We start from the raw sequence: 24,266 nt of genomic DNA on the forward strand, positions 1-24,266 counted from the left end.
TCCCTAATCATAAATCCCTGTGGTTTGTGTGGTATTGTGTCTGCTGGGGCACAGTCTCAGGTTGAGGGGACAGCAAGGCTCGGGGACGTGAAGGGGAGCCTTGGCGTCGGACGTGGGGGGGCGTTGACCAGAGCCTACATTTCCTGACTTTCGGACAGCACTTTGTTACTAGGTAGTACCTGCCCGATAACCGTGTATCCGGCAGCAGCTAACAGCCGTTTCCCCTGGTGCGGGGGGCTCAGCAGCAGCTGAGAGCGCAGGCCCTGCCGGCCTGTGCCCGGAGAACCCCCCCTTCCCGAGTTCACTGGCTCCCTGCGTCTGTTGAGGATTGAGCTGGCACTCCAGACAGCGTTTAGTTGTGTAGCATATAGACTTAGCTCCATGGCGAGGTGCACTTGGTTGGCCATGAAAAGACAGGGAGAAAGTATATTCTTGCAAAATCAAGGAAAAACATGAAAGTTCAGAGGGAAGCAAATAATGGAACTAAAGACCGTCTTAACCACAAGGAAAGGGGATGGGGGGGGGGTGGAGAAAAGAGGCAAAAACAACAAATGAAGCACAGGGAAAGGTTAATGGGAGTGCTCTGTTCACATCTCCCCTGACTCCCTGCAACCCTGGGGGCTGGAGGGTGGGGCACTGGAGCCGGGCACCCCCTGGCTCCTCCCACTGCTGTCCTACCGGCTGCCTCTACCTTGAAGGATCTCTCAAAGCCAGTTTTCTTCTTCTCCCATCCTGACACCCCCCTACCGACGCCCCCCACCCCGCCACCGACACCTTTGTGTTTCTCTTGGCTTCTTTCCACACAACAGCCCCTGTCATCTTAAGACAAGTCAGATCCCGTCACTCCCCTGCCTAGACCTTTGCACAGTTACCACCCTGCCCAGCGTCCATCTTCCTGCTGCTACTTCTGGCTTCTGGAAAATGCCAGACTTTTTCCCAGCCTTGGGGTCTCACACAGGACTTCTTTCCTGGGCTCTTCCTCCCTGTTCGCTCCACCTCCTGAGGTTTAGCTTCCCTTCTTATCACCTTGGAGAAGAGGGCCCTTTGTGACGGTCACTGTCACTGTCACTGCAAATTGTTATTAGGTACTGCTTTAAATCCAAGCAGGCAGGGAGTATGCCTCTCTCCCAGGGTCTAGCAGGGGGTGGTATTCCCCAACATGTGTCTGTTGAACCAACTCCCTGAGCCCATTTCTTCATCTGTAAAAGGTCAGAAGTAACACCTTTCAGGGCAATTGCGAGCAACCGATGACCACAGAATCCATCCCTGTATTGGGCCTTCACTGCGTGCCAGCTGCCACGGTTTACAGGCAGTTAGTTGTCACAGATAATTCCACGTAGTGGGTATCATGGCCCCCCCCAACCCTCCCCCCCCAACAAGTTTTACCCAAGGACTGAGATTTTAAAGAATATGCCCAGCACTGGGGCACCTGGGTGGCTCAGCTGGTTAAGCGTCTAACTTCGGCTCAGATCATGATCTGGTTTGTGAATCCGAGCCCCACATGGGGCTATTGTCAGCGCAGAGCTCGCTTTGGATCCTCTGTCCACGCCGACCCCATCCCTCCCCTGCTCGCGCTCTCAAAAATAAACATTAGAAAAATAATGAAAAGAATCTGCCCAACACAGATGGAGGTGGAGGTGGCCTTCCAGCCCAGCTCACTGACCTCCGAGTCCTCACTCCCGACTGTGGAGGATACCAAGTTCAGTGAAGGTCATGGAGAGCTTCACCATATTGCCCAGCAGCCTGGGGAGTGGGAGGAGCAGCTGGGCTTTGGCTACAGGGCCCAGGAGAGGGGGCAGTCGGGCGCAGAGCCCCACGGCACTGGGGAGGGGCGCCCTCAGGCACAGAGGCCCAGCTTCCTCCTGCACCTAGAAGCTGCGAGAAGCAGGTCCGTCCTCTTTGTGAGAGGCCAGGACGGGCTGGGGTTCCTTTGGTGGCCTCACATCAAGCAAGAAGCAGAGCCTCCCAAGGGCCCCCAACAACCCGGACCTAGTCCTGAAACTCAAAGTCGCGTCCAGTTTGTACCTACGCTCGTTTCTTCCGTACGTTCCCCTTGACGGGGGAGCCCCTTCCCAGGCAGGACCTGCTTTGTCAGGGACACCCCAGCATCTGCCCCTTGCTCCCTTTCTGAACTGTTAAAGGGAAATACGGACAGCCCAGCCGTCTTCACTGTGCATTCGTATAATATTAAACATTAATTGCTCAAGTTACTTTCATTTTAGGGACCAACCATAAATTTCAAGCATTTATGAGGCTGCAAAAAAACTTTCCCTTGTGCTTAAAGACCGTAACGGTTGTGAACGTACTGGAGACATCAACTTTTATAGAAGAGCTTAGGCAAGAAACGCGGTTAACGGTGTCATAAATAGTATTATAACTTTATTAAAATGGAAAGACAATATTCAAAATAATGCAACAAAAATGAATAAAATCCTTTGTCCAACACTGTACACATAATGCAGAAATCAGTGCATTTTTCTAAAGCATGTCTCAACCTTCATGTAGTTCATACTAAAATACAAGCTTTAAATAGCTCAAATATTCAGCAGTTTGAATTGTAAACAGCTTGTTTAACTGTTAAGAGAACATTGCAGTAATGTACCTCCGTTAGTGAGCACCTTCTCTTTCGTGCTTGTCTACACAAGATACATGCATCGAAGCACGCGGGTGTCTGAGCGCAGGCTGCGGGTCTCACCGAATCCAAGGGAAGCGGCAGCCGGGAGGGTCTCCAAAGCGGAGCGACGCGGACGCGGCCTGTGGCATTAAAACACACTGCGCTACTGGGCAAAAGCGTTTTACGTGGAAGGCACACCACCCCCAGGAAATACTGAACGGGAACCAGCAACACAAGGCCAGCTTGCGTTGTCCATGTTCATTCACACAGTCTACGGAAACCGACACGGAACACAACACGGGCCCCCCCAGGGACTCTGTCACGTGGCCGGTGGTTTCACGATCGCTTCAACGGGACGCCCGGAGCCCTGGCGACCCTGGGGCTGCGAGGCGCATGCCAGACCGGGCCACCGTGGCGGGCAGAACAGAGCAGGGACCGTAAGGAGAACGGACGTGCGAATTCTGTTAGCTTCGCATCTTTCGAGAAGCAGGGCACGTGTGGCTGCCAGATACGCTGCTGTCCTCCCTGGAATGAAACGGAAGGAGAAGGAGCCGGGTCTCGGGGTGACTTTTAGGCTGGGCAGGCAGAGCCTCGGCAGGGACTGCGCCCTGCCCTGGGGGACAAAGGCTGCTTGCAAAGTTTAAAGGAGAACATCACAGGGCCCAGGAGCCTGAATGCTTCAAAGTTACTAAACTAAAAAAAAAAAAAAAAAAAAAAAAAAAAATTTTTTTTTTTTTTTTTTTAATGATTCTGATCTAAACAATACTGTGTTTTCTTCCATTCGCTCAATTTTCAGTCAGGAGTTGCCCCCCAGCTTTTACCATCTTGAATATATATTACTCTAAGGTAGCAACTAATTGGTTACCCTGCAGCTACGGTCTATGGTTACAGCACGAGTTTCTACACAGGCCTATAACGTATGCACATGTCCAAGGTTCCCCAGCCTTCCCTGCCTGCCCGCCCACTTTTAAATTACGGACCGGAACAGACTTTTTTCTCCAACGCCGGCACGATCGGGGATTCTCGGCCCGAGATCGCCCCGCGACCGCCCCTACCCTTTCTAAGACGGAGGGTTCAGCCGTTCTGTTCTGCAATCCGAGACCTCTTCCTGCGAACCTCAACCGGCCTGGAGGGCGGCTGGGGAGCCACTCGCTCCCACGGAACCCCCGCTGACCCGCGACGCCGAAGCCTAAGGAGAAACCACGTAGGACGAGTGTTTACGCCTCACGTGGCCCCCCAGGTCCAGTCTTGTCTTGGAGTCCAGCTTTTCTGCGGCCGAGGCTGTACCGCGGTCAGCAGACAGCGGCTGGGTGTGGGTGCTTGAGTTTGTTTCCTCTGCTTCCCGGAAAAACTTTTCAAACTTGTCCAGGTACGGCGGTCTCTCAGGTAGTAGGTAATAGTGTGTCGAGCTCACCTTCTTCCCGTTTTCGATGACGGGCAGGATGCAGGGAGCCTTACTGGCGGACCCTTCGCTGTTCTGTCTCTGCAGAGCTTTGCTGCTCACGTACTTGGGGTCAGGGGCAAAGCTCTGCGTGGGGGGCATGACCCCATTGAGGTAAGACGGAAGGCTTTTGGGGCTTGGCGTGCGGGAGTTACTCCGTGATAACGGTTCTCTCGGTGGTACTTTGGGAGGCCGGTCTTCGTCGCTGTAGGTGCTGGAAGTGACTTCCGCCGACCACCTTCTGTAATCTGGCTTCACGGGCCGAGGAGGAATGGGGACCCTGGGGGGCACCTCGGGTTTGTCTTCGTCGGAGTTCGGAGAAGCTCTGTGGATGTAGCTGGATATCCTGATGGCCGGCTTGTTGAAGGATCCAGCTGGTCCCGAATGAGACCTTCTTAATCTCCGGTGGGTCTGAGGCAGAGGAGGATTTGAATTTTGCACACCTCCATTCTGCTCAGGCGCCTGGCTGAGATCTGCCGCGGAGACAGCTGGGGTATCAAAATACGCGTAGTTGATCTGTCCACACCCACGGAAGCTTCGCCTGCCAGGAACATCGTATTTGAAGCCAGAAAGCGTACAGTCTTCCAAGAGGAAGTCCGTGTCCGAGCTGGTCAGGAACTCGACCTCGCAGTCTGTCTCGTCCAGAGAGAGGTCTTCGGAGATGGGCAGTGGCGGGAGGGGCCGGGAACCGCGTTCACAGAGGGCCGTGCAGGGGAAGGGGGAAGGGGGGCTCTTTATGGGTGTGAGCGGAGGGGGAGAAGCACACACGCCGTTCACCGAGAGTTTCCTAAAACCACACGCGACTCGCTCCTCTTCCCGCGGTCCCGGGTGCTCGCCCGGGGGAATGATGAGAGGGGCCAAGCTGGGCTTCTGGGAGGGGCCGTGCTCTGCAAAGTGGCTGCCGCTCCTTGGCGCGGACGTCGCAGCGCGCCCTGGAATGCACGAGACAGAGGTTAGCCAAAGAGCCGCCGTGCCCTCCCCAGCCGCCCGGGCTCCGGCAGCTTTCTGCTGGGGTATCCGACGCTCGGTCGCGGCAATCCCGAGGACACCCAGGCGACGGCCACAGGTGTAATTAGAGGCCAGAAGATTGCTAATACACACGATCTGGTTCAAAGAACAAATTATCTCTTCTATCTTCCTTGGCCGTGTGCACGGTGCACACCCACACATCTCGGGCAGGTCTGGTGACGTGCGCAAAATTCGCAGAAGGGGGCAGCATATAATTTACGTGAATACCACACCACACCGGCCTAGCCATTTAAGAGACGCGACAATACGAGGCACGCAGGCTGTGAGGGAGATAAGACCGGGTCCTCACGGTTGGAGCCGTCACGGCATTAGGAGAGTGTGGACCTGCCTGCGATGCGCTACGCGCTCTTGACAAAAATCTAAGGACCACAGCGGTCACGTCACAAGCACCAGACAGCAGAGAACACCCTCGCAAGTGTTCATCCACACGTACACTCCCTGATTTCCCTCACACGGGGATCCAACACCAGTAAGAAAGGGGAGGGATCTGGCCCAAGGTCTCCACAAGTTAAACATGGAACAGAGCCGGGCTTAGAACCCGCGGACTGTGAACGACGGCGCTTCTGCACCCAGGTCGTCAGGGCATCAGTGAGTCAGGGTGAAGGCGGGGAGGCTGAGGGCCCAATGCGTTCTCTTCAGAACCTGCCGCCACTAGGGGTCAGGCTACTGCTGGAAATAGTTCAGGTGGCTTCCTCGCTTAAAAGTCACCCCGGAGGACGCACCAGCACCATCCCCACTGTCAACTTCCCCTTGAAGCACCAGCTCCCTCCCCGTGGAGTTTCAGGACACGTACCAAGAGATGTGAGGTGCTCCTGGGCCGAAGAGTTGAGGCTGTAGGCCATGGTATCGGGTCGATGTTCAAAAAGTGACTGAAAGGGAAGGAAAAAACACCTTGATCGTGAGGTGAGTAGCCACCATATTCTCGGTCTTGTTTTAAAATCACGGGCTGGGAGATTCCAGGGGACGTTCCGTCCCGCACTCACTTTTCAAACTCGCTGCGGCCGCCCCAGCAGGCCCTCACGGTCCTCAAGGCTTGGCCATCGTGCAGGAATCCGGTTTTCAACGGGACTCGAATCTCCTGGGCAGCAACTCCTGCTGTGGACATTGTGCCTTACTCTGGAGGTCTCCTCACTGGGGACGCCTAGGGATCTGTCACCAACCAGCAGCTCGAGGTCCCTAGGGGTGGGGATGACAAAAAGACGAGAGAATAAACAATTCCGAAATACCCACGCTAGCTAGTACCAGAGAACTTCAGGGGATGCCGGGCAGAAAAACGTAGTGACAGGCGTTCATTCAATTCCGACATCTTCGCATGAGCGAATTCTCACTTTTCACGATGGTACTTAAATGGAGACATTAAGAACAATTTTGGGGGGAAATACTAATCAAAGCTTTGAAACGTTTTCAGCAAAGTGAGCTATAATGTACGATGGGCAACAGCGGACTCCCACTGCGGCCAGACAGCTACACAGCACATCGCGCTCACTTGTCCCCAGCACGCAGTTCTCTAACTTCCCATCCGACCTTCCAGGGTGCGGAGGTCACGGCCATGGGGCTCGCCGTCCCCCCAGCCAACAAAGCGATCTCAGAAATTACTGCGTTCAGTACTGCGGCTCGAACGTTCACTAAACCCAGAGCTTCGACAGAACGAGAGATCCTACTGCGGCCCCAGGTTACCCCCCTGCCTGGCAGCTGTCTGCAGGCTGCATTTCAGGCTTGGCCCAGGAGGACAGATTCTCCAGGTACTGCCTGTTTGAGAATAAAGAAAGAGTTCCAGGTGAAGATACTAATTTCCATTATCCTGTAAAAATCAAGTTCTGCAAGGCCACTAGCTTTGTCGGAGGACTGGACAGCTTCCTCCTCCCTCTAGAAAGACAAACTTAAAGGCACATTCTTCACATTCTTCTGTACGAAGTGCCTGGGGATCCGAGTCTTGCCTCGCTGCAAGGCAAGGATTACAGAGGTGAAGCAGGCGCCTTTTCCTCAATCTAGTAGTGCCTCAGTGTGAGGGCCCTCGCCCTTGTCAGATGGCCAGTGTCTGCGGTCCCCCAGGCCCCACACCCTCTTTCTAGAAGGGCTCGTTAGCATCCATCTCTGCTTTCTTCAGATATTCATGTTTGCTTATAGCCAGTCGAGACTTTTTCTTGTAGACACTAGGACGCAATGTGTCAACTCTCCGTGCAACACTGACCCCCTCTGGGATGTGCACAGCCACCTGGCGAGGCTTTCCCATTCTCTCACCAAGCATGTGTGCGCCCCCCGAGAGCCGGGTGGTGTGCCAAGGACCCGGGGTGACTCAGATGAGCGACACATCCGCGGTGGAGGGCGGAGGGGGTACACGGGCCATTTTGTTGTTGTTGTATGGACAAATCTGTCACCCGCTAGACTGCAAGTCCAGAAAAGAGGCTGGGTCCCGATCATCACTACCTGGAACACCGGAAGTGCTCAAGAGGTGAATGCTCGCTGGACGATTACTACCCGACCCCATCTGACTTTTACCATCATCAGCATCCAATGTCTACAATGAATAAAGCACAGTCTTTTTTTTTTTTTTTTTTTTTTTTTTTTTTTAGCTACAGAGCTAAAACATAGTCTGCGAGTGTTTACCGTTTGGTTTTCACGCAAAAGGAAATGGAGAGCCAGCAGCAAAGTTTCAGGGACAAAGTGCAGATGGGTCCTGGTCACTGGTCCTCACCTTTTTACCCTCCTAAAGCCAGCTGCCTCGATACGTTAGGCAGAGACTTAAATAGGTTTCAAACATTATTTCAAAGAGTCAAGCATCCTTTTTCTGTGATCCGTTGCTCAAAGATACAGGATGAAGAACAGGGGGGAAAAAAACAACCACCCGCCATTTAAGAAATCTAAGTTAGTGGCAGGTCGTCTTTTGATTTGTCATTTTTGGTCTTTAGAGGATTGAAATCAAACACGTTGTGTTCTTACCTCACCTGGATTAAGGAAATCTACAAAAAAATTTTTTTTGAAAACCCATTTTTAGAAAACACTGCTTGGGGCTCCCTCCAGGCACCTGGCCTGTAGGTATGTGGCGCTTTCCCCCAGCGCCCCGCAAGCTGGGGCAAGACCACGGGGCAAGCATCCAGGGTGATGTAAAAACGAAAGGCCAGATAGGAAGAAGAATATGGTATTTAAGTAGTTTGAAAGCACACGTTTGGAGATCACTCATCCAGATTACAGGAAAATGCTGCGGGGGATTCTGGAGGCCCAACCCCCACCTGTCTGCAGGCCAGCAAGTGCTCGCGTAATTACTGTGTGTCAGCCTCCTAATGCCATCTAAATCTTAGCTTTCAACAGAATGATTGTGTAACTATCGCCTCTGCTGGAATGGCCTCGGAATTCTAAACTCACATTTCAGTGGCCCCTTAAAATTTCGTATACGTTCTCGAAAGTTATTTTTTATTCATTGTTCCCATCACCGACTTGTTAGCTTTCTTAAGCAAAAAATTTTTTTAGTATAAAAAGAATTGTGTTCACTAAGCCAGCTCACTTCTGACCACAATAGTGTCTTTGTGTATTCATAGAAGGTGACCCTGCCTCCACATTTCAATGGGGAATTGTGAATGGGCCATGTTATGAAACTGTCCGGACTTCCTACTTGCTGCTCGGAGAAGCGAGCTTCGTGTTCTCTTTTGGAAATAACTTCCAACTGCAGACTCGGGAAGGGGGACGTGCCGTAGGTTTGGGAGCAAGCGTTTCCTGCGCGTTCCTGGGGAAGCCAGCGGAGGCAGGAAGCCACCTCTTCCCCGCCTCCCTCCGAACTCCGAACTCCGAACTCCCCAAGCCTTCCATATGCACTCCTCCTAGGGAAGATCAGCCAGGTCAACGTCAAGTCAAAAGAAACACCACTGAGCCAGTGTTTCGAATCTTGTTCCAGTGTGACTGTCAAACTAAGTCTACCTGACAATTCATTAGGCAGCAACGGCAGAAAACACGCGTACGCGCGCAGATCAGAGTCTCTAAGTACAAGATGGCATTCTTGGACGAAACACAAAGTAGGAAGGAGAATGTGCACGCAGCAGCGCGGTGTAGGACGGGACCTAAATGACCCTGGGTGTAAGAACTTTCCTAAAATCCATCACTAGTCAGTTAAATAGCAATCCCAGATATGAACGACTTTTTCTTATTAACATCACTTTTTTAAAAAAACTTCAAGACAAAATATAATATCCCCTAAAACCATCTGTTTCCTGCGGCAGCCCTCCCTCTATTTTCTCTCCTCGCAACCCTCGCCCCCCCCCACCCCAGTTTTGGTCCACTGCGATGGCTCCAGCTCTGCCAGACAGCTCCTCCCTCTCCTGAACCTCCACCCCCGCCCCGGCTCAAGCTTCCACTTTGCATTTCCTATTGTCTGGTGATTATCTTTCCACTTGGACGGTCCTCTGGCATCTGCAGCTCTACAGACCGAACTCATGTCACTTACTTCACACCCCATCCCCCTTCCCAAACCAGTTCGGGGTCTGCGAGGATCGGAGGATCAAGCTTCCGCAGGCACCACTCTTAACCTGAGTTACAGGTATACATTCAACGACCAAGTTCCATAGCCTATTTCTACGCAGCTTCTCAAACCCGTCTTCCTTCCGTTCACTGGAACCACACTGCCCTGCGTGTGAAAATACCTAATCCAGCCTACCACACCAGGACCAGATCAATATTCCTGAACTGGAGCTCAAATTCAGATCTTCCACTGCTCAAAAATCTTCAAGGGCTTCTAAATCAAAGCCCTTCGGGTTATAGCCTTGAAAACAAGGCAGACCCTGACCCACCTTTTTCAAACTCCGGCTTCTGTCTTCCCCAAATCTGTTAGAATCCACCTTGTCCTTGGAGGCCACCTGTCACACCACCTTCTCCACTCACCACTTCCCTTCTGAAAAGCCACAGCGGGGTCTCCACTCTTGCGCTGTTTTGTGCCATGCCCTGACTCCTTACTCATCCTCCAAATCTTTTGGGACCCTCCCCCCACCTCCACTCCCGGGTAGATCCTGGTGTCATTCATTCTAGTAAATATTTACTAAATCGATACTGAGAAAATACTAATCTCATTTTTAAAAAAGTAATGACAGGACAGATTCACGTTTACTGTAAATCAGCAAACTAAGGGATAACCTCCTGATAATAATGTAACAAGTTCAGGGAAGCAGCAGGCAAGGCATTTGCATTAAATTCATTTCCAAAACCTAAAATGGACCATTTGCAGACTGGTTTCTGTTACTGTATATTTACTTAAGCAACCAGGGAAGAGCTTTCTGAAATAACGAATTTCACCTTCTCTTCCACACTCTTCCTTTTTGTACCTACTGTTTTTTGTTGCTAAATTTAAGGTCACTTTCCTTAAAGAAACAAAAAAGGCTACCACCACAGAGCATACACACATGCTTTATTAAGGTGAAATCACATGCCTTTAGCTTGAGGGGAAGTCACTTCGAAAACGTTTTCTTTTTTAAACGAGGCTACCTTCAGAGGGTAACCTAGATGTGTTTACCTTGCCACCAGATCTCATTAATAAATCTCAGAAGCAATCCACAAGAGGGGGAGGGGCACATTTTTGTCATACAACTCACCCAGTTCTGCCCAGTGCTTCCTTATTTAAAGTGTGATGTAATTTCCTTCTCTCAATCTGGTTTGAGAACCTGATTTCTGTTTATTCAGGGTGATAAATGGGTCTTTTCAACCTTATTTAACAACTACCTACACGACTATTTCCTTACCAAGGGAGATAAAAGATAATCCTACTTAGAGCCAAAATTTGTAAAAAGAAACTGATTTTGGAGCATGACAAATCCCATGATTCGGATAAGCCAACCAAATAAACCAACATCTGCGTGTTTATCTTCAGTCTGAAAATGCCTAAAATAATCACCTTTCAGAACATTAAAAACAAAACAAAATCCATGACTTTATTGTGATCAGTGTCTAAAGCACTAGCACCCAAGCTATTTGACACACTGAACATTTAGTTTAGCGTTTCACAGAATTGTAACTTTTATTAATAATACGAGAAAACTTACTGATTCAATATTCATCGAACACATTCAGTGTTTACGACAGTTAGGGTGCTGCGTGATCTGAGTTTACTACTAGCAAAGGACTCTTCACAATCAAAGGCCCTAACTCGGGCCTTTTCTCAGATTTCCCTTTAACAGACTGCAATTTGGACGAAGGGAGTGAAGGGGGAGGTTCAGAAATTTCCTTTGTGGTCCCCTGCTGTCACAGAAAGCATAAATGGCCTTCATAGCAAAAGCATAGAGAAGTTAATGTCTTTTATATTAAGTTAATAAATAAAATGTAATTAGAATTCTCCTGCATGAATTCCAGGTAAGCGTGCTGGTTTCAGCAGCGATGGAGACGGTTCTACATGGTGAGAGGAACATTCTGTCCCCTGAAGCTCCAGTCCTCACCTCTCTCCAGCGTGGGAGCACAGACGACCCACTTGTAGGTGGTAAAACTGAGGCAACAAGGAAAATAATTATCTTCAGACTGCTGAAATCAAAGCTAAGTGACCTAATTTCTGGAATAATCCAGAGTATTTTCTAGCTGAGTATTTTAAGAAACGGCAAACTAACAAAAACCTATTCGTTCCACTGCCATAGTCATCAATAGCCTTTTGATTCACTTAGTGTCCCACACAATCTTCGCGCAATGGCAGAAATGTACGAGAGCGGGGATAGTCTCTTGTCCTTTGTAACTCTTCCTACAGAGTGCCCGACCAGCAGCAATACACACACACACACACCACACACACACACACACACACACACACACAGGATGGGAAAATATTATTCCTTTTAGACACACACATAATAGATTTCCCAATGGAAAAGATACGTGGGTTCTATTCTAATCTTAATGACAACGAGCACAATAGTCTAATGATGGGAAAGGAGTCTTTAAAACTTTAAATTTACTTAATGAGCACTGGAGTCACCCAATGGGTAACTCCAGATTGTTACAATGAACATAAAGCCAGTAAGAATAATAAACTCATCTGACAGGCATTGTTCTGGGTGATTTATATGTATAACTATTTAATCTTCTCAACAACCGTGTGGGGCGGGTTACTACCATTACCTTCATTTACAGATGCGGGGCTGGAGGCACTCGGAGGTGAGTAACTTGCTCCAGGGTCATAGCTGGTGAGCTGTGGGGCTGACAGCTAAGCCAGGCTCTCACCACCACCACACCGCTGGGCCTCCACGCCCCTCGGGCTCTTCAGACTGGGAATAAGGTCTGACCCACTACAAGGCTCATGTTAAGGGTGGCTCAGGCAGACTGTCCTGGGATTTGCTGCCTGGTACTAGTTTTTCTTGGGTAACCCGTGGACTGTGAAATTTCCTGTTTTACTTCACCTCCCTCAATTCTCCTGTGAAAGTTATGAACTGCGCATCTGGCCTATGTATCCTCTAGAAGGGTGGGTGAAGGTATGACTCTTATATTCTGTGACCACTGCAAGCAGTTCTTTTGAAGCCCTCAATCTTTAATTGATACACTGATGCCCCACCATTACATAACCCGTTACAACATGATATCTGGGATCACACGGATCTGTCTTTACCCATAAAAGGGGATATTACAATATACCCAATGGGCCTCCTTTTTATATACTCTCCCAGCACAGATCCCAGCGATGGCATTATAATCAGGCTCTATTTTCAAGTCTGGAACTTAGTAACAGAATATCTTGTATTTGTAAAGCGTGCTACAAATTACAAAGCACTTTCTGACACATTAGCTCACCTGATCCCCACAACATCCCTGGAAGGAGGCAGGGATGACACTGTCCATTTTGCGGATGAGGAAGTGAAAACATCTTCCCGTTCGCAGAAGGGCCATCGGGGCTCTTCTGCCCTATGACCCAGCACTTCCTGAGATCCTTTCCAGGCCTCCTCTCCTCTCCAAAGCATCTTCATTTTATGGCAACAACCTCCCTTCTCTTGCCAATGTTCTTGGGAAACTGATGCAGGAATGGCCGAGTGAAATGTGAAATGTACGAGACCTCATCACAAGTCAATCACAGAGATCAGAACTCCACTCACAGGGTTTCACTCACAAATTCTTAGGAAGCAAGGATGAATTATTTTCACAAGTCGTTATCAGATGCTTATTCTGGAGTAGATGCTATGCTAGTGAAGGAGACAGGGCGCTGCTGAGGAAGTCTCAACCTAATGAGGAGACAACCAGCAAGCAAGCAATTTCCGATTGTGATAACTTCCAAGGGAGGATCAGGAAGGGAGACTGGATGTACGCAAGCGGTTAGGGAAGACCTCTCTGAGGTGACTTTCTAAACTGAAATTTAAGGATGAAAAAGAGGCAGCCATGCGAGGAGTCAGAAGAGCATTCCAGGCACAGGAAATGGTATTGTAAATAATCTCTAGCTGGTCAATTCATGTTCTGTGGATCTTCAATAAAAGCTCTGGACAATGTCTTCTCATCCTTACCATCCTCCTGCTTCCTCTGTAATGCTGAACCATGGACCACTCTGCAGTGGACAAGGGCTAAAACTCACACAGCAGAGGCCCGGGTTTGACAAATACACTCACTTAGGCCTGGAACGTTGGTCTTTTAGTAATGCTACCCAATTTGTCAGTATATGGAATTGGACTGAAGTCTCAACAATGACTCCAAATTGCAGAATCCTTTTCCCTTCTGAAAACCTGAAGGCCACACTACCTTTTCCCTACCTTAAAGCAAATTCCTCTGTTTCCGCTGGCAACTAACATTCAGAACTCTGAAACTCACCAGTTTTATCCACCTTTCCAAGTATGCATTTATGCTGTGTGGATAACGCCAGAAAAGCCACAAGTGGATCTCGTTTATCTAGTGATCTAGTGAGTTATTCATTAGCTTGTACAAGCATGGCCAAACACCAGCACCAAAAGATGCGAAAGGAATCCTGATGATGAGGTTCAATTCAGATTTATTTAGATTAAAAGCAGAGCTGTTTCTCTGGCAGAGGGAGCTGATGACATTCAAATTCCTGGAATTACCCTTGGCACCACCTTCCCCTCCTCTGCTCACCTTCTAAAGCAACCTGATGGTATGTAGACATTCAGGTCAGTTTCAAGCATGTTAGATTGTACCTGTAATTTAGGCAACTTGCTTTAAAAGCTACCATTAGTATTAGCTGAAAGGGAGTATTATCTGGTTCAACTTCTGAGAAGCAGCAGTTAGGAGTTGTTTCACACAAAAACTCAAGTCTACAGTATAATTAAACCTCACGGTAAGAGGGACCAGGATCTATGTGAACTGAAAGGAGGAAAAACAATTCTCTCAAACAGTAATTTTACCTATCTGTTGAAAATATGAATAATTCAGACATTTCATAATAGCCATAAAGAGATCTGCTTTCCACCCTTATCAGTGACTGGTCAATCCTGCTGAGCTTTAAGACGTAAAATGTGCTTTCATGCAATAGTATCAACCATCAACTATGCGCAAGGCTGCGTGAGATAGAAGCCGTACAAGGAAGAGTTCCTGCCCTGAAGGAGTTTACAGTCTAATATATGTTAGGTTATAAATGCTTAGTCCAGGACCTTAGCACCTATCAGCCAGTACCCACGAAACACACAGGTGAAAACAAGCCTGTGTGAAATGAGGAGAATGACAAAAGAGTGTCTGACAGTTCAGGCTAAAACCTGTATGTATTTCTCTCCAGATCTGCTAATATCTGGAGGAGATGGGAATATGCTATTTGATAACATACTGGTAACCAATCATAGCACCATTAACAAGAAACCAATTTTATTGTCTCAGCAAAATTTGTGGTCATTTAGTGAAATGGGTACCCGGCCTCCTCCTGTCTGGTCTGTTTAGGCAAAACCTCGCTTAAAACTCTAATTATGGTGGGGGGGGGGGGTGGGGGGAGGCAAGACTTGGTATGGTGAACTTGGATATTTCAGTATTCTCAGCAACATACACCCTTTGCATTCTTACACATTTATAAAAGTTGAAAACCGTGCAGAACACTGTCTTCAGAAAAGAAGAAGAAAGGCATTTTAACCTCACCTTTCTTCACCTCTGACAGTTGCTTAGAAAACCAGTCCGGCCCTACCTGTGTTGCAGGGTACCTCAAGTCACCAACACATCTCTTTTAAAGCTACAATCTATTCTGACTGCACTTGAGTTTATGACTAACAATCTATTCATATTTTTTATCAGGGAAGAGACTGGTTTCTTCAAGCAGTGACGAAATCCTAATAAAGACCTAGCAAGCACCAATACAGCACCAATCATGGTAAGAAGTCATTTCATTTGTACGAGGCTGTGATACACACACACACACACACGCACCACGCACACACGCACGCGCGCGCAGGAACAACCCACCGAGCACTCACGTTCCGAACCAGAACCCTGCGCTCCCCGTCCTTCGGAAGCAGAATGAGAGCAAAGGACCCACGATTCCGAGGACAGGCGGAGGGGGACTCGGAACTACTCCGCGGGGTTCAAGGACCCCGGCGGGGACGACAGCCACCGTCTCCGAAGAGCGCGAGTAGGGGGACACGCGGGGCCGGCCATCCCCCAGCACAGCGTCCGGGACGCGACGGACGGGCACACGGCGCGCGCAGGGGGAGCGCAGCCCCATTGTGGAAGGAGGACGCCGAGGCCGCGCTCCCGCAGCCCGGCCCCCACGCAGCGCCCCAGGGCCGGCCCCTCCCCCCGGCCGGCCGTCGGTCCCCGGGGAGACTCCGCGTCGCGGCGACCCACTCGGCGCCCCGGGACCCGCCAGAGTCCGGAGCCGCCCGCAGCCCCGCGCAGGGGCCCGGCGGGGCGGGGGCGTGGGGCGGCACCGCCCTCCCTTCCCCTCCCCTCCACACCCCAGCCCGCAGGCCCCTTACCCCCGCGGAGCCGCCGCTGCCCCACGGCGCCCTCCCGCGCATGTCCGTCCCGGCTGGCTCAGCGCCGCGGGATCAGGGGCCCGGACACCGCGCAGGCGCCTCGCCGCTCTCTGGCCGCCGCTCCCCGCTCGCGCTCCCCGCTCGCACTCGGCCCGCCGTCGGCGCGGCTGCCGACGCCGCATTATATAGCAAGTGGCGGGGCCGTGACGTCGACGCTCGGCGCCCCACCTCCCCTCGCGCGGCCAATCGGGGCCCGTGCGCCGCTTAAAGGGGCGATTGCCGCGGCTCAGGCGCTGGCGCGGGGTCCACCGGCGTCGCGCGGCCGGCGGGGCCGCCGCCTTTGTCTCCGAGGGGGAAGATTCTGGGCCTCGGAGGCCTCCGCGCCTTTGCTCTGCCCAGTCAGAGCGGCAGCTGCCGAGCCTCCCCGGAGTCCTGACATCGAACTTTTCTGTGAGGTGTGCGGGCAGCTTGGCCTCGTTACGCCCCAAACCGCAGGCGGCGCCGCGCCTCGAGCGGGGTTTCCCGTCGTTTCCTGCCCGGGGAGGGTTTGGCGGGTGTCCCCTGTCCGCGTGGCGGCCGCCGCGGGGTGACCGGCGTGGCCGCAGACTCTCGGCCATGGCGAGTGGAGCCTCTGCGAGCAGGAGGCCCGCGCGCACCGTAGGCCTGCGGGCCGAGGCGGTGGGAGGGGACCGAAAGGGACTGGTGTGGACACAGTGGGGCAGCACGGGACATTAAGAGACGTGTGGGGCGTCGAGGGACAGAGTCTCACACCGCGGGGCAGAGCGGCACAGCACGGGACAAGGTGGCCATCCTGTGTGAGGGCCTTTCATGAGCCCTCCTAACGCGGGTCTGCCCGGCCACCTCTCCTCCGACACGTGTTTGAAAGTCAAGGCCAGGCCCTGTGGCCGTTGACCCGTGGCTTCCAGGAGGAGCCCCCCCAGCCCCAACCGGGCCTCGCCTTCGGTCTCCGATCTCGAGTTACTTATTAGACCCACGCTGCTCTCCGCATCTCCGGGCATGCGGGTAGCCGGCGATGCCCAAGGACAAACACCAGCTAGCCTGCAGGAGGAGGCTTCTCCCCTGGAAGGTGATGCAACTTAGGCTTCTATCGTTAACCGAAAAATAAATAATACAAATGATAACAAACCAAGAGTAACTAAAGTAAGAAAAAAGCAAACAGACAGAAACCCTTCCAGTTTTAACCGGAACAGTCACCTGAATGGTACTCTCTCTTAAGTAGAGGCCACAGGACCTCCGGCTGACCTCCTTCGCCTTGGAGAGCCCCTTCTTGGTTTCAGCAATTGCGCCCGAGAGTTTACACAGTTAGCACTACCTAATTGGGGGAGTTTAACACATAGAATGAGATTCTGACCTCATTATCAGGTTACACTATTAACTTACGCACTCCATGAACGATTTGCCTTTTTCTCCCCTGTTATTCACTTACATTCCTTTTAAATTCGATTCAAGGCCCAGTTTTGAATTCAAGGGCTTCACGCACACACACGCGCGCACGCACAAATCTGAAGTATCCCTTTGACCCTCTCTCAGTTGCAAGACAAACCCATGTTTAGCAGACGAGCTCTCCTCTCCTTTCTGATGGGCTGTTTCTGGTCTATGGGGGCTCTGGGGTCATAGGTCCTGAGTCGGGTCAACCAACTTATGGTCTTATTGCCATTGATTTAGTTATTATTTTAGGATGATGGAATCGTTTACAAATACTCTCTGGCTTTCTTCACCAAATTAGGCTCTTTGCCTGTGCGGGAACTCCAGATCGTTCTCCCCCATTTTGGTGTCATTTATGTTGAAGACTTAGCCATATGTGTTATCAGTGTATAAAAAGAACTAGCCTGAGAACTTGCCAGAGAACATCTTTTCAGACCCTCACAGTGCAGAGCGTTTACTGAATGGGGACCTGGATGAAACTCAAGTTTCATCCGAAAAGGAACCTCGTTACGCTAATTCAAGCCACTACAATACAGTTGTAATTTGTGCTTTTGGCTCTTATTGGCATGCTTTTCCATTCCCCTATTCATTAACAGCGATAATTGCCAGAGCAACCAATCCAAACACACCCCTTCTTTAGAGAAAGAAGATCCACGGGATACTCGCTCTACGGTTGTCAGCCGTATGGTGTCCCGTTTTGGGAAGCTGTCAAAAATCATAAAATCACGTGAGTATAATATATGATTAATCCATTCTTTTCTTCCGATCTATTTTATTTTTTTGTTTATTTATTTTGAGAGAGAGAGAGACAGAAAGAAAGCACGGGGGGGGGGGGAGGGGCAGAGAGAAGGAGAGACAGAATCCCCAGCAGGCTCCACACCATCAGCCCAGAGCCTGATGTGGGGCTCGAACTCAGCACTGTGAGATCACGACCTGAGCTGAGATCAAGAATCAGGTGCTGAACTGACAGAGCCACCTAGGCGCCCCTCTTCTATCTGTGTTAAACGAGCAAAATAAACAGCTATGTCTGTTTGTCTTGGGGGGAGAAACCCAGTTATAGTGATAGCTACTGGATTGGCTTCTAGTATGTTCATGTAACATAGCTCCCGCGGCTGTGGCTGAATTACATGAGGAGACTCCTACCCCACAAATCTTTTATCTAATAGTCTATGGTGATCTTTTGTAATAATACTGGTCCTGTCAATGATATTGTATTTAGGGAAGAGTTTAAAAGGAAGGTGCTAAGCAGCTTGCATAATATTAGCATCTTGTGTGTATCAGGCGATCATTCACCTGATTTTTAACAGATTAGAACACTAGACTAGAGGTTTGGGGGAAAATATCCTCTTTGTACTGAACCTAACTTGTTTTTAAATTGTCTCCAGGAAGAGAGAAGCTTAAAGTCAGACTTTTTTTTTTTTTTCCATCTCTCACAGTCCATTAATTTTGAAGCACTTCCCAAGGAATTTATATAGCTGATTATTTTTTTAATATGAAAAACTAACCATAACATCTAAATGTTAGACTTACTCACATTGACACCAAATTGTCCCCTTTGCACTTGGCCATTTCTCAGTGTAGAAGAAGCTGTCCTTGGAGTGAGAACAAGGGGACGTTCTGGCTCAGAAACCGTAGAATCACAGATACTCCTTTTCTAAAGATTTTGTTCCTTTTTCTCTGGTCTAGCATACCAATGCTGGACAGGGGCCTCTTTCAACCCATCCAAGTTTATGTTTGAATGTATTGAATCCTGCAGAAGATGCACATTTTGGTGTTTTTCTCTTGATTATAGATGGTTTTGTCTTAACCGTAGAAACAGTCAAATGTTTTTAAAGTGAGACACTTTCTGGATTACCCTCTTAGTTCTAGAGCGTTACTTTTGTCTATTCATGATATAAATGTGACCATGCACTTTCCCTTTTTTACTAATTTATGGCTGAGTGTGCAGTAAAACATGACAATGGAAAAATTCCATTTCTTATAGGTCATTTATTAGTATGCCACTTTATGGCTTGGAGACATCTGGGCACAGATATATCCAATAAACTTTGTGGGTTACTATAAAACATCCATGTTGATAAGAGCTGAGATTCAGTCACGAAGAGGTCCCACAGCACAGTGGACGTCTCCTCTGAGCTTTCAACTGTAGCAGCCATTGGAAAATTGCACGGGAAAAGATTTCTTTACAACGTCCATTTTTTCCTTTCTGTAGTTAGGGATACTCCTCCCCCTTCTTAGATTTTACCCTAAAAGAAAAAAAAAAAGTATATGTGCTATATACTGCAGATATGCAGACCATGAAGAATGAGCAGGTTTTTTTTTTTAATGTTTATTTTTGGGGTGGTGGGCAGAGAGAGAGAGAGAGGGAGGGAGTCTCAAGTAAGCTCTGCGTGTCAGCGCAGAACCCCATGTGGGGCTCGAACTCAGGAACTGTGAGATCATGACCTGTGCCGAAATCAGGAGTCGGATGCTTATCTGACGGAGCCACCCAGGTGCCCATGAACAGACTGGTTTTAACTGATCATTTTCTTGTTTCAGTGTCAGGGCCATGGCTTAACTTGCCTTCATAGCACGTATAGTTGTTTATATTTAAATTGAACCACTTTTCATTTACCTAATTCTCCCTTAACAAACATTTGATGTGATTGGTGATCATTGTATTTCTTGTTCTAGTCCACTTCTGGAACTACGACTATCAGAAACTTTTCAGTGTCCCGTACGTACGTTAATTGAATATTGGATGTTTGCAAGACGATGCTTTTCGGGTTTCTTTTGAACATGAACCTGACTTTATCTTCAAATTTTAACATTTCGTTTCCCCCCCCAAGCAAATGCTGTATTTCCCATCAGCTGGCCAGTAGGGTGTGCTCTAGTCCCTTGCCAGATAAATAAATAAATTAATAAATAAATTGATTAAAAAGAAATTAATTAAAAATATGAATGTCACCTCTTCACCAAGAGATTACAGAAATATACCTCACTCTTTCGTTGCCACCCACAGAGATGAAGTATTCTGCCCACAGACACAGTGAATCGTTCAGCAAACACAGTACCTGTGGGGAGCAAAACTGTCGCATTGAAAAAAGAAACTTTGGAGAGGTGGACCCCTTAGGAGTTAGTTCTGAAACAACTTGCTATAATTTTACCAAATGGATCCCTTGGTCACAGATAGTTTCTTTTATGCTGTGTAAAATGAGAATAAGAAAATCTGGCGCAGTGATGAAGAACGCAGACCCTGGGGTTTACATCCTGACTGTCTCCACCAGTGACTCAAGTACTCACTTGGCCTTTTGTAAGATGGTGATAATAGTGGTCCTACTCTGCAGGGTTCCTGGCCAGATAAATGAGATCGTATTTGGGAAGTGCTTAGAACGTGGTCTGAGGCCCCAGTCGGGGTTCAGTAACAGTAACTGTCCTTTTTTTTTTTTTTTTTTTTAAATCATTGCTATTCCTCACTGTTATTGCTGTAAATTCGTTGAGGGATTTTCTGACACCTTTCTTTGCAAGATTCCCAAATTCTCTATCGCTTATTAGCAGACATGATTTGATTTGTCTGGGAGGTGCTTTCATTTGTTAAATTTCAGGAGCAATAAACGATTTCTAAGATAAACTGTCCTCACTTTAACTGTAGTATTTCCACTTAAGAGGCTATAAAGCCTTAAGCCAAAGACGAGGGTCTGCCATAGGGAAATATCAAGCACCAGCAATCCTTGGGGAGATACCCGACGGATGGGAGACTCTCAGCATCTCTGAAGGGAAGATAACAAGCGGCCACAAATCTATGAGCACCTTCCTGTAAACTCATATTCAGAAACACCCACAGCATTTGTCCTTTTAAGAAATAGGCTTAGTTTGTACATAAAGTACCTGCAGAACTTTTAATACAGGCAACATTACCATTTTCTCTGCAAGGCAAGGGCAAGGAGATATTACTCAGTGACTAGGTACAGTAGCATTGTAAGAAGTCAATGAATCCCAACACTTCTTGGGGCTAACCTTTATTCATTCATACATGTATTCATTCATTAATAAATATCTATTGAACTCCTACTATGTGCCAGTCCATACCAGGTTCGGGGTAGTGAGCAAGAGAAACATTCAGAGAACGTTCAGTGGTAGGATTATAGACAAACATATGGGAAACTTAATTTATATAAAGTGCAAAAAAGTCTTCATAACAAGACTAGATTCTGTCTCCTTAAATCTTTGAGAATCAAAGACTCTTTGAACCAGTATTTTTTTTAAAGTTTATTATTTTGAGAGAGAGAGAGAAAACAAGGGGGAGGGGCAGAGAGAGAGGGAGACAGAAATCTGAAGCGAGCACTGTGCTGACCGCAGAGGGCCCAATGTGGGGCTCAAACTCAGGAACAATGAGACCATAACCTGAGCTGAAGTTGGAGGCACCTTAACCACTGAAGCACCCAGGCGCCCCTGAGCCAGTATTTTCACTAGTGACACATTGAGGAAATAATCATAATAGAGAAAGCTTTCTGCTCAAAGTTGCTCAATGCAGTGTTGTTCTAATAGTGAAAACCTGGCCTGTTAGTAGGACAGTTGGCATGTAAAATATCGAATATCTATTCAGCTATTAAAATGATCCTTATGAAGATTTGTAATTAGGAATAATACTAATAATAGCTAACACTTTTATAGCATTTGCTAGGAACTGGCGCTCCGTTCTAGGGCTTACCTATAAGAATTAATTAAACGTTCACACAATCCTGTGAAGTCCATGTTGTTACATGCCTGGTTTATGAACAAGGTGAAGTAATACGCCCAAGGTTACAAAGCTGGTAACTGTGGGTTTAAACCGAGGCGGTTGCTTTCAACCACTGCAAATTCTTCCATTATAATGCTTGGTGTAAAAAGTAGAATGTGAAATCGAATATGTAGAATATCTATCCTCATGTTATCAGCACCTTTTACTGTGCTAGACAGAAAAAAATCCAACTCGGCTCCTGGGTGGCTCAGTCGGTTAACGTTGGACTTCGGCACAGGTCATGATCTCATGATTTGTGAGTTCAAGCCCCGCATTGGGCTGTGTGCTGACAGCTCAGAGCCTGGAGCCTGCTTCAGATTCTGTTTCCCTCTCTCTCTGCCCCTCCCCCGCTCTCTCAGTCTCCCTCTCTCTCTCTCTCTCTCTCTCTCTCTCTCAAAAAGAAACATTGAAAAAAGAAAGAAAGAAAAATCCAACTCAAGTTCATTAAAATAAAAAGGAATTCACTGCTTCAGTTCTGGACAAGTCTCAGTGGCTGCATGCACTGCTTTATTTAGGTGCTCAAATAACGTCACCCACGTCTGGGCTTTCCCTAACTTTTGGTTTTGTCCTATTTTGTAGTGACTTCATCTTGAGGTTCTTCAGTGGCATGATGGCTGCCCGCAGCTCTGAGGTAAGATGGCTGCCAGCAAACCCTGGGGCCATTAATTAAAAAAAAAAAAAAGCTTATTTAATGGTTTGAACAAAAACCAAACCTGGGCCTGCTTCTCACTAGTTCAAATGGAGAGACAGGGAACGAATGCTCTGATTGGCCAAGCCTGGGTGCAAGGCCACCCTTGGAACCATGGGTAGAATTAGCTCCACCTGAAGCACATCAACTAAATGCAGAGAAGGGGTGGTGATCTCCTACAGTCAAATTGGACAATGGACTAGGAGAAAAGGGAAATGGTGTTTTTGGTATACATCAAGTATCCACAACAATTTCATTATCTATAGGATAAGCATTTGACCCCGTAACTTGCACCTTGAAGCTTTCTGTTCTTTGACCTTGATGACACTACGCTATCATACCTTTTTGGTGTCTCTTCTGAGTCCTCCTTAGTCTTCTAGTCTTCTTTTTCTAAGATGCTTAGCTGTAGGCATCCTCTGGAGCTATTTTTATCTGTTTCTAAGCCATCACATTCAATTCCTAAACTTTTATTATCACCTCTATATGAATTGTGCCCAAATCTAATTATAGCCATATCTTCTTTCCTGACTTTTATTCCATGCTTCAGTTTTCTACCAGTACTCCCCCACCCCCCTTGGATATTTGTTGCAGATTGGCTTCCCTTGGGCAACAGGCTTTGGGATGAAGGATAATTTATTAGAGTATACTCTTGGAATCTATTGAAGGGAAGAGGAAGGAGCAGATTTGGGCAGAAAGAGAAGCTGAGCTGTGGTACAGATCCAAGATAGGCCTTAGCTGATCCTATGGAAAGATTTGGAGCTGGATTGGTCCTCTAGAGTTGTCCCAACTTAGGCAAGGGAGCTGGATCTTTATTCCTTCCACCCCCACTGGCCAGTCATTGGATGTGGGTTGCCCTTGGGAGGAAGAGCATATTGGGCAAAGCCATTTATTAGCTGAGACACTCTTTAAAGAGGTTGACAGGTAAGGACTATTTTCTGGCAGCAATCATAGAAGTATGGGGTTTAATCCCAGAAGTAAGACTCAGCCCTCCAGGGGGATCTGGGTAGCTCATCATCGTAGCTTCCATTTATTTTATTTATTCTCCCTGGCTGTTGGTCTACTCTCCCTCACTCTATTCTGGTAATATTGTTGACATTTTTACTTAGATATTTTGAGGCTATGTTATTAGGTGCATGACAAGTTTAGAATTGTTAAACCTGTGTGGTAATTGAACATTCTGTTAATGTATAATGAGCTTCTACTAGTAATAAGTTTTGCTTTAAAGTTTGTTTGTTTGGTATGCTATAGTCACACTGGATTTCATTTAGTTTGTATTTTGGTGAATCTTTTTCCAAATGTTCTTTTTAATCTTTGAGTTTCCTTAAGTGTTAGCTGTGTCTTATAAAAAGCACAGAGGTTTTTTTTTTTTTTTTAATTTGTCTTCTAAGTAGAGAGTTATTTCACTTGGATTCTATTTGTGATTACTGATATACTTACTGACA

General features: G+C 48.1%; 1 protein-coding gene and 1 long non-coding RNA gene across 2 annotated transcripts; one reads left to right on the top strand and one right to left on the bottom strand.

Moving 5' to 3' along the window:
- Positions 1-3,338: 3,338 nt before the first annotated feature.
- On the bottom strand, positions 3,339-15,580 carry ERRFI1 (ERBB receptor feedback inhibitor 1). The gene is given in 4 exon segments (XM_030325305.1): positions 3,339-4,987; positions 5,878-5,931; positions 5,934-5,953; positions 6,068-15,580. Coding segments are annotated over 4 exon segments (1,380 nt in total). The 5' UTR covers positions 6,190-15,580; the 3' UTR covers positions 3,339-3,803.
- Positions 15,581-16,618: 1,038 nt separating this feature from the next.
- LOC115521420 lies at positions 16,619-22,768 on the top strand. The gene is made up of 3 exons (XR_004343920.1): positions 16,619-17,018; positions 17,974-18,104; positions 22,716-22,768. It is a non-coding gene; the product is annotated as an uncharacterized LOC115521420 (long non-coding RNA).
- The last annotated feature ends 1,498 nt before the right edge of the window (positions 22,769-24,266 follow it).

Source organism: Lynx canadensis, chromosome C1 (genome assembly GCF_007474595.2).
Source record: "Lynx canadensis isolate LIC74 chromosome C1, mLynCan4.pri.v2, whole genome shotgun sequence".
Taxonomy (NCBI): domain Eukaryota; kingdom Metazoa; phylum Chordata; class Mammalia; order Carnivora; family Felidae; genus Lynx; species Lynx canadensis.